Here is a 10,014-nt window from a genome sequence, read left to right as displayed (position 1 = left end):
GCAATAAGTAAAGCCCTGCTTAATAAGATGGGGAAAATATGCGGATTGTCTGCTTCGTGTTTTTACCTGTTGAAAAAATATGAGACAAGAAGTAGATGTATTTGTTCCTTACTTTGTACAATGCGAATAATTAGATACGATTAGGTGGATCAGATGCCCTTTCGAATTATTCTTGAACCTGATAGCGTGGAAAAGATAAAAACATATGAAAGCCTCTCTCTCTCTCTCTCTCTCTCTACGCCTGCATATTTAAGGGTAAAAAGAGGGCCTCTCTCTCTACCTCAAAAGTATACTGAGAGTTATTCCACGTAGCAGATATTAAGGTGTGGTGTAGGCCAGTCAGTGTACGATGTTTTTAACGTTTGGTCTTTGTGTTGTCAATGTTGGGGAATGAGAATTGGTGCTTTTGGGTTCACGCGTGGAATGGGGAGCAGTCACGGGTGCGGTCTCTGAGTTTATTAGATTAGAAGCGACCTCTGGCATTGGCTTCGCTTCACTGCCTCGCCCTCCCCACTTTACTTTCTCTTTGGTCTTGTTGCCTCTAAAGAAGAAGGGTGTGGGTGTTAATTTGGGTCCTAAAAAGAGCAGCCAATCATACGAAATTACCTTATTTTTGGATTCTTCCCCAATAACACCTGAAAGACGCAGCTTCCCTTGTGTGGGTGTATTGGTAACGACTCCACTAACAGTATTAATATAGTGGCACTGCTCTCATCGGATTGCCATTTAATATTACAAAGTGTTAATAAATTAATCAAAATAAATCTTGTATTTTGGCACCCTGAATCTGGATAAATTAGACATTGAATCATCCATATATAAAATACTCTTCCGGTTTTAAATAGAAGATTTTTATCTTAAGTGTCTTATATTTAAAATCCGAAGAATATAAAAGTTTGGCAGGTATTAATAATTTGATTGATGAATGGTAGATATGATAAAAGAGCGATGGAAATGCAAGATGATGTTGACAGTTGTGGACGGGACCGGGTGAGTCTCAGTCTGAGCCTCCGGGGGTTTGCTTCGCATGTAAGGAAGGACGAAATTGGATGATGAAACGCAAATCGGAAAATTCCCGCAATTCCCAATTTTTAACTCCGCCATCAATAAGACGCGTCCGTATTTGATTATTGATCCCTCAATCAGACGTCACGCCCACACGTGGCACCCTCATGCTTTCCCATCCGACGACGTACCCGAGCGCCCGCGCCTTTTCCCGGGGCCTTCTTACCCGATTAAATATACATTTTTATTTTACCTTTAAAACCATTAGATTTAGTTCATGTTTTTATCAGAGTATTTATTGCTGGAAAAACATTAAAATATTTATATTGATGACACAGTACCAAGCTGAGTTGTACGGAGGATACCTGGTACCAGACTGAATGGAACGCAATTTTTACTCTACGGGCATTAAACTCGCGACCCGCCCCTTACGCTTCCCTCCCAAGATTAAAAAAAAAAAAACAGACCATCTATATTCTTTGCACTTCTTTAATTCCGCTGAGCCGAGATTCTTGTGACCGGAACAGAGTCAGAGAGTGATCATGGGAGGCGGAGGAGTGTTGAGGACCGCGGCGAAGGTGGCCGGAGTCGGCGTGGCCTCCTCCGGGCTAAGGGGCGTGCCCGTTGCCCCGCCTGCCGAGCAGTCGATTAGGAAAGCGTCGAGACCTGCGTCGGCGGTCTTGTCTTCCGAGGGAGCGAAATCTGCTGCCGCTGCGCCGCTGCACGCGGTGGAGTCCTGGGACTCGGATGAATGGGATTTCGCCCATGATGATGGACTCGTCATGGAGGCCGGCGAGCCTACGCCCCGGGTGGTGTTTGGCGAGGTCCCCAGCTTTCAGGAGGCCAAGGCTGCTGCCTCGGAATTGAAAAACGCCATTGATGAGTATATTGTTTTCCCCCTTATGGCTGAATAGCTTGATTTTTCATTTCAATTATTCGTCGATGATAAGTCTACAGGAAATTTTAAATTCGTCCGTTTCAAATTATTAAACGAGGATGATTGTAAATAATTTTTTTCTTTTAAGTTTGATGTCAAAATGGCAGATTCCTCGATGTTATTGTGCTTTATGTAGTTTCTAATCCCCGTTTCCCCCCTATTGCATTTTGTCCTTCTTTATAAATCAGGCATGTATCATTTGGAGGTGGCCGTTGCTGTTACTCTATGCAACACCTGTGAATGTTTTCAGCAGCCCCACTTTTACCTATCCCTTTAACCACCCCCTCCCCAACCCAAAAAAAAAAAGACAATTTTTTTTTCCAACACGTCAGCATAGATAAGTGCTAACAAATTTCTGGTGGGGTGTAAGGAATGCTGGTTGAAACTAACGAGATTTATTCTGAAACTAGTACTGGTAGAGATCATCATAAATATGATTTATCTTCTATCTGAGAGCACTTATGTTCATGCTAGGACCATATCTTATTTATCAATTGCCAGGGTATACCTGTCGTCCGATTCTTCTGTGTGCGAGGGTTCTACTGGTAGTGAAGTTTCTGTCCGATCCCCTGTTCTTTCTAGGACGGAGACCAAATCTTGTGTGGTCGAGGCTATTTCAACTCCTTCAATGCCGAAGCATGCCCTTCAGGCCTTTAAACTTCTGAGCACAAATTCTGAGGCCCAGGTAATTCATAACTTTCCTAATCCATTGGAGGTCTCTTTGTGCAGTGCTTAAAGAGCTTATTTAATACCATGGGAATTGGGATAATAATGAATGAAACGCCTCCTAAATTTATGGTCAAGTCTTGCTAATTCACTTGTTCTTTGGCTTGGCCAGAACCTTGTAGCTTCTGTTGCTTCTGATCCGAACGTATGGAGTGCAATCATGCAAAATCCTTCGTTGAAGGACTTCCTCCAATCCAACCAAACAGGTATTTAATATTTTACCGGGCCTGTCCCATGTCGTATCGCATACTAGTTGTTCTTCTATGAGGTGCTTGCACTGTGTATTTCATGTGGATACAAATTGTTCTGCAGCTACTGGGGTTGAGTCAGGGGAATCTCCTGAAATTTTGGAGAAGTTACACCACTCCGATCAAAAGGACAACCAAGGAAATGGGTTTTTGGATTTCATGGAGATAATGCAGAATTTTAAGGTGACAGTGACTGAAATGGTGAGCAATGTGTCAACATACTTCAACAACTTGTTTGGGTTATCAGAAGCGGAGAAAACGTCGTCTGGTGCTAATGGAAACACGAGAACAAGCTTCATGGATCCTTTCGCCATGGGAGGAACTCTTATGGGGTTGGCAGTACTGGTGATCATGGTGGTCCTGCTCAAGCGGGCTTAGACTCTATCTTCGTTAATTCGCCGATTCTTCTAATAAACTCTGATAGTATGATATGTTTCTTTCTTGTCTGTTTTTCCTTTTATCCAAGTGCATTTACAAGTTCTATATTCAACACAGTCTGTAAATGTATTTATTTCTTCTCGGGAAAACAGAATGGCATTTACAGACAAGCCCGAGATGTTGAGTCTGAAATGTGAAAGAATGAGCTTTGGCCTGGTTAAAAAGATATTCTAAAATTAAACTAATGAATATGCAGTCCTTGTATCTTCATCGTTTAAGTTGTGATGATATCAAATTCTCTAACAAGCTCTTGTAGATAGTATTTCCGTTAGTTGATGGGAGGGAAAATTTTAACAAGCTTGATTTAAAAAATTAAAAAAATGGGATTACAAAATTGTGATAAAAAGAAAATAAATTAACTTAGAGTTTTTAATCCCACTTCTCCAATTTAAAAAATTGAGTTTCCCCTTCTTTTTTCCCCCTCATATCAAACTCACCCTTAATATTCTCCAATATCACCTTAAATTGTAGCTAAAAGCAAAAACTTGGTTATTGGACTTGTGCAAGTTCGATAGCCGAAAAAGGATACAAAATTCTGGTTTAAAGAAGAAGAAGAAGAGGAGGATACGAAATAAATACTAAAGCAAAAAATATTTCTCAGCAAATTATTGCGAAACCCAGAGCTAAAGTACAAATTCTTTGTGTAATATGCAATGCTAAAATTCGTGGGCAGAAGTTCTTTCTCCCTTTACTGTAGCACTCTTGCTTCATCAACACTTTGGAAAATCCAGCCTCGGTCTGCTGTATTCATGTTAATCACTGCTAGCATACAGCCATACACGGTGCCTTCCTTTGATATTTGCATCAAACCTCTGTCTCTTCTGCCACTTGGTTAACCTCGCTACAGGGAGGAAGCTCAGAAAACAAAAACCCCCTCCCCCCCGGGGGGGGCTCAGCAGCAAGTTTTACACAGAATTTCTAGAACTAGGTGATTTCTTGAAAATGAAATCATCCAAATCTTCGACGGGTGCAGTGGGTAGATAAAGTCATGCAACCTTCGGTACTTAAGATAGTACAATAACTATTAATTTGAATAAATTAAAAAAATTAATTTAATTAGTTGTAAATAAAAAATAAGTATTGTTTTTTTAAAAATATTCTATTAAACATGTGTATTAATTAAAATTACATTTTATAAAACTTTTAATATGTATACCTATTATAAGTATTATCTTAAAAAATAAATAAATACAAAAGATAAAATATATTAAGATTTTATATTTAAAATTAAATTAAATATTAAACTAATTTTTATATTAAAGATTATTATAAAAAATTTGATAAATTCACGTAAATTTAAAGACAGCAAGAAATTGTCTTTTCTTGGGCGCAGAAGTGGAACGGGGATTGTCGCAGCCTCGCAGGAGGCTAGGGTGCATTAAATAATTCATATATAAAGGTTTTTTTAAAAAAATATATTTATGTAATATATTATATCATTTGCGCAGTAAGTAAAACGTTGCTAAAGAAATATGCGGACTGTCTGCTTCGTGTTACTAGCATTTCTGTGTTGAAAGAATACGAGACAAGGACAGGATGCTACTGTTGCTGACTATGTGCAATGTGAACAAATAATAAATGGATACGATTAAGCGAATGAGACGGCATTTCTGCATAAAAAGGTTAAAAAGAGAGCCTCTCTCTACCTCAAAAGCATAGAGACAAGGACAAGATGCCAGTGTACGATGATATTTTGTCAGAGCGGCTTTTGGGTTCGCTTCAGGCCAAAAAAAGAAAAACAGCATTGGCTTCACTTCACTTCACTTTACTACATTGCTTTGCTATCTATTTGATTTGGTTGCCGCTAAAGAAGAAGGATGTGGGGTCATGCAAATGAGGACGTGGGTTTGCTTCGCATGTAAGTAACTGAATTTAGCGTTATTTTCACTCAACAGTCAACAGGCAATATATTCGCGTCCCACCACTTTACGCTCGGCTTCGAAGATGAAAACCTCATGAGACCATATACTCTTCGCACTTCTTCAATATCACTAAGCCGAGATTTCTGTGACTGGAACAGCGTCAAGGAGTGATCATGGGAGGCGGAGAAGTTTTGACGGCCGCAGCGTTGATGGCCTGCTACGGGCTAAGTGGCGAGCCAGTTGCCCCGCCCGCCGAGGGAGCGAAATCCGCTGATGCTGCGCCGCTGCACACCGCGGCGTTCTGGGACTTGGATGAATGCGATTTCTTCCATGATGATGCACTCGTTACGGAGGCCGGCGAGCCCACGCCCAGGCTAGTGTTTGGCAAGGTACCCAGCCTTGAGGAGGCCGAGGCTGCTACCTTGGAATTGAAAAACGCCATTGATGGGTATATATATATTGTTTCGCCCTTATCTCTGAATATCTTGGTGTGGAAATGGCAACTTCCCTGGTTCGCCCTAAAGTTGCATTTCGGCCTTCTTAATAAATCAGGCATGTGTTACTTGAAGGTGCCCGTTGCAGTTACCTTGTGCTAGACCTGTGAATGTTTCCAGTAGTCCCAGTTTAAAAATCTGAGTAGTTTGTTCGGATAATGATAATAATATTCATGATGCTTCAAATATGAAATTTGTAGATGAAATTATTTTATTTCAGCACAGATAAGTGCTGACAAAATTTCTGGTAGGGTGTAATGATGTTAGTTAAAACTAATGAAATTTATTCTGAAACTAATGCTGGTGGAGATCATGTGTTCCTATGCAGCATAAATATTATTTATCTTCTAGCTGAGGGCACCTTTCTTCTTGCTGTAAGAGCATAACTTATTTATCAATTGTCAGGGTTTACCCGTCCTCTAGTTCTTCTGTGTGCGAGGGTTCTACTGGTAGTGAAGTCTCTGTTCAGTCCCCTCTTCTTCCTGGGACGGAGACCAAATCTCAGCTGATCGAGGCTATTTCAAATCCTTTGATGCCGAAGCATGTCAATCAGGCGTTCGGGGACTTGGATGAATGCGATTTTGACCATGATGATGCACTCGTTACGGAGGCCGGCGAGCCCACGCCCAGGCAAGTGTTTGGCTACGTACCCAGCTTTGAGGAGGCCAAGGCTGCTACCTTGGAATTAAAAAACGCCTTTGATGGGTATATATATATTGTTTCGCCCTTATCTCTGAATATCTTGGTTTTATATATCAATATTCGTGGATGATAAGTCTGTAGGCAATTTTAAATTCGTCTGCTCCAAATTATTTAATGCGGGTGATTGTAGATATTGTTTTCTTAGTTCCATAGTGTGAAAATGGCAACTTCCCCGGTTCACCCCTAAAGACTGCATTTCGGCCTTCTTAATAAATCAGGCATGTGTTACTTGAAGGTGCCCGTTGCAGTTACTTTGTGCTAGACCTGTGAATGTTTCCTGTAGTCCCCAGTTTAAAAATCTGAGTAGTTTGTTTGGATAATGATAATAATATTCATGATGCTTCAAATATGAAATTTGTAAATGAAAGTATTTTATTTCAGCACAGATATAATGTTGTTGGTTAAGACTAGTGAAATTTATTCTGAAACTAATGCTGGTGGAGATCATGTGTTCCTATGCAGCATAAATATTATTTATCTTCTAGCTGAGGGCACCTTTCTTCATGCTATAAGACCATAACTTATTTATCAATTGTCAGGGTTTACCCGTCCTCTGAGTCTTCTGTGTGCGAGGGTTCTACTGGTAGTGAAGTCCCTGTTCAGTCCCCTCTTCTTCCTGGGACGGAGACCAAATCTTGGCTGATCGAGGCTATTTCAAATCCTTTGATGCCGAAGCATCTAGTCCGTCAGGCCTGTGAACTGCTGAGCACAAATCAGAAGGCCCTGGTAATTCATAAGTTTTTCAACAAAATGGAGATCTCTTTGTGCCGTGCTTAAAACCATAAAATACCATGCAAAGCGGGATAATAATGAATGAAACGCCTTATAAATTTATGGTCAAGTCCTGCTATTCACTTATCTTTGGCTGAACCAGGACATTATAGCGTCTCTTGCTTCTAATCCGAACGTATTGGGGGCCATCGTGCAAGATCCTTTGGTGAAGAACTTCCTCCAATCCCACCAACCAGGTATTTAATAATTTACCAGTCATGCTCTCTTTCATGTCGCACATTAATTCCTCTTCTACAAGGTCTAGCACTGTGGATCTCATGTTGATAAAAATTGTTCTGCAGCTGCTAGGATTGAATCAGAGGAATCTCCTGAAACTTTGGAGAAGTTACACCACTCTGACCAAGAAGACAACAAACGAATTGGGTTTGTGGCTTCCATGAAGGAGAGAATGCAGAATTTTATGGGGGCAGCGACTGGAAAGGTAAGCAATGTGTCAAAGTACTTTACTAACCGCTTGTTTGGGTCATCAGAAGCGGAGAACACGTCGTCCGGTGCTAATGGAAACACGAGAGCAAACTTCATGTTTGGGTCAAAGTACTTTAACAACTTGTTTGGGTCATCAGAAGCAGAGAATATGTCGTCTGGTGCTAAGGGAAACACGAGAGCAAACGTCATGTTTGGGTCAAAGTACTTTAACAACTTGTTTGGGTCATCAGAAGCAGAGAATACGTCGTCTGGTGCAAATGGAAACACGGGAACAAAGTTCAAGTTTGGGTCAAAATACTTCAACAACTTGTTTGGGTCATCAGAAGTGGAGATAATTCTGAGGTTGGTAATGCTGGTGATTATGGTGGTCCTGTTCAAGCGGCTGTAAACTCTTACTATCGCCGACCCTTCTAATAAACTCTGATATGTTTCTTTCTTGCCTGTTTTTCCTTTTGCGCTAGTGCTTTTACAAGTTTTATATTCACAAATAATCTGTAAATGTATTTATTTCTCCTGAGAAAAACAGAAGGGCATTTACAGAGCAGCACAAGTTGTTGAATGTGAAACTTGTGACTTATGTCGAGGAGTGAGTTTTAACAAGACCCTTATCGTTTAAGTTGTGATGATATCGAGTTGTCTAACAAGCTCCTGCGCATGTTATTTCCGTTAGTTAAGACCCGGTTATATTCATGAAAAGATGTTTTAGTTTAATACAGACAAAAGGCGAGCGCCAGAAACTAAAAATGGCGATCTTTTCCTCTCTTTTTTCCCCACCACATGGAACGGATTGCACCCGCCGTGTCCGGGAGGCACATTCATGTAGTATTCTCCGTTCTCCTATATCACTGTAAATTGCAGCCAAAAGGAAAAACATGGTGGATTTGTATAAGTATGTTGTCCAGAAGAGGGTACAAATAATAAATATACATGATGTCTTCCTTTGATATATGCATCAAACCCCTGTCTCTTCTGCCACTTGGTTGACCTCGCTGGAACATCAGAGGGAGGAAGTTTTAAAAAAAAAACCCCCCGCCCCGGGGGAGGGGGGGGGGGCGCGCTCGTGGGCAAGTTTTACGGAGAATTTCTACAACTAGGTGATTTCTTGAAAATGAAATCATCCAAATCTTCGAGGAGCGCTGTGAGTAAATATAGTCATGCTACCTTCGGTACTTAAATATAATATAACAACTGATTAATTAATTTGAATAGATTAAAAAAATTAGTTAAATTAGTTGTTAATAATAAATAAGTATTGTTTTTCTAAAATACTTTTACTAATCATGTGTATTAACTAAAATCAATATTTTATAAAACTTTTAATATATGTATCTATTATAAGAACTATTTTAAAAAATAAATAAATATAAAAAATAAAATATATTAAAATTTATATTTAAAATTAAATAAAATATAAACTAGTTTTTATATTAAGAGTTATGATAAAAATTTGATAAATCCACAGAAATTTAAGGACAGCTCAGAAATTGTCTTCTCTTGGGCGCAGAATTGGATCAGGAATTTTCGGAGGAAGCTACTGTGCATTAAATAATTCATATATAAAGGTTTTTTTTATATATTTATGTAATATATTATATCATTTGCGCTGTTAGTAAAACCTTGCTTAAGAAGATGGGGGAAAATATGCGGACTGTCTGCTTCGTGTTATTTCTGTGCTGAAAGAATACGAGACAAGGACAAGATGCTACTGTTGCTAACTATGTGCAATGTGAACAAATAATAAATGGATAAGATTAAGCGAATGAGACGGCAGTTCTGCATAAAAAGGTTAAAAAGAGAGCCTCTCTCTTTTGTTTTGTCAATGTCGGGGCATGAGGATCGCGGCTTTTGGGTTCACGCGCGGGTATATTAGACTAGAAGCGACCACTAGCATTGGCTTCGCATGAGGCCAACAAAAAACATTGGTTTCACTTTACTTCACTTTACTACAAGGATGTTTGGAAATTAGAAGAAGTGTTTTTTAAAAACGTTTTTTTACAAATCGAGATAAACTCCTTCACGTATTTATTTTGTATACAGTAAAATTATTTTTAAAATCATAATTTGTTTTCCATCCAAACATTCCCCACGATTGCTTTACTGTCTCTTTGATTTGGTTGCCGCTAAAGAAGAAGGATGTAGGATGATGGAAGTAAGGACGTGGGTTTGCTTCGCATGTAAGTAACTGAATTCAGCGTTACTTTCACTCAACAGTCAACAGGCAATATATTCGCGTCCCACCACTTTACGCTCGGCTTCGAAGATAAAAGCCAGATGAGACCATATACTCTTTGCACTTCTTCAATATCACTAAGCCGAGATTCCTGTGACTGCAACAACGTCAAGGAGTGATCATGGGAGGCGGAGGACTTTTGATGACCGCAGCG

At 39.7% G+C, this 10,014-nt stretch overlaps 2 protein-coding genes across 4 annotated transcripts; both read left to right on the top strand.

Annotated features, from left to right (window-relative positions):
- Nucleotides 1-1,387: 1,387 nt before the first annotated feature.
- LOC114750935 (uncharacterized) lies at nt 1,388-3,549 on the top strand. Of its 2 annotated transcripts, none has more exons than XM_028939579.1 (4): nt 1,388-1,888; nt 2,417-2,627; nt 2,781-2,874; nt 2,981-3,549. In XM_028939579.1, the coding sequence occupies exons 1-4, from the start codon at nt 1,548-1,550 to the stop codon at nt 3,292-3,294; spliced, it is 960 nt and encodes a 319-aa protein (XP_028795412.1). In that variant the 5' UTR covers nt 1,388-1,547; the 3' UTR covers nt 3,295-3,549. The 2 variants fall into 2 exon arrangements, with proteins under 2 accessions (XP_028795412.1, XP_028795413.1); XM_028939580.1 differs by having other exon boundaries at nt 1,395-1,888; nt 2,444-2,627.
- Nucleotides 3,550-5,296: 1,747 nt separating this feature from the next.
- On the top strand, nt 5,297-8,190 carry LOC114750934 (uncharacterized). 2 transcript variants are annotated; one of them, XM_028939578.1, is made up of 5 exons: nt 5,298-5,664; nt 6,952-7,138; nt 7,287-7,380; nt 7,486-7,732; nt 7,853-8,190. In XM_028939578.1, exons 1-5 carry the CDS (start codon nt 5,390-5,392, stop codon nt 8,016-8,018), a joined length of 969 nt encoding a protein of 322 aa, XP_028795411.1. In that variant the 5' UTR covers nt 5,298-5,389; the 3' UTR covers nt 8,019-8,190. The 2 variants fall into 2 exon arrangements, with proteins under 2 accessions (XP_028795410.1, XP_028795411.1); XM_028939577.1 differs by having other exon boundaries at nt 5,297-5,664; nt 7,486-8,190.
- The last annotated feature ends 1,824 nt before the right edge of the window (nt 8,191-10,014 follow it).

Source organism: Neltuma alba, unplaced genomic scaffold (genome assembly GCF_004799145.2).
Source record: "Neltuma alba isolate B1F8T4 unplaced genomic scaffold, ASM479914v2 tig00006695_pilon, whole genome shotgun sequence".
In the NCBI taxonomy this organism is placed as follows: domain Eukaryota; kingdom Viridiplantae; phylum Streptophyta; class Magnoliopsida; order Fabales; family Fabaceae; genus Neltuma; species Neltuma alba.
The sequence above is the reverse complement of the archived record's forward strand: the minus strand, read 5'-3'. Positions and strand labels throughout refer to the sequence as shown.

What these genes read in the sequence shown, in the direction of transcription:
- LOC114750934 (XM_028939577.1), top strand. Translation starts at nt 5,390, where the DNA reads ATGGGAGGCGGAGAAGTTTTGACGGCCGCAGCGTTGATGGCCTGCTAC. An exon ending in TTGAAAAACGCCATTGATGG is followed by an intron (nt 5,665 to 6,951) that starts GTATATATATAT and finishes ATCAATTGTCAG; the next exon opens with GGTTTACCCGTCCTCTGAGT. An exon ending in GCACAAATCAGAAGGCCCTG is followed by an intron (nt 7,139 to 7,286) that starts GTAATTCATAAG and finishes TGGCTGAACCAG; the next exon opens with GACATTATAGCGTCTCTTGC.
- LOC114750935 (XM_028939579.1), top strand. Translation starts at nt 1,548, where the DNA reads ATGGGAGGCGGAGGAGTGTTGAGGACCGCGGCGAAGGTGGCCGGAGTC. An exon ending in GCACAAATTCTGAGGCCCAG is followed by an intron (nt 2,628 to 2,780) that starts GTAATTCATAAC and finishes TGGCTTGGCCAG; the next exon opens with AACCTTGTAGCTTCTGTTGC. An exon ending in CCTCCAATCCAACCAAACAG is followed by an intron (nt 2,875 to 2,980) that starts GTATTTAATATT and finishes ATTGTTCTGCAG; the next exon opens with CTACTGGGGTTGAGTCAGGG.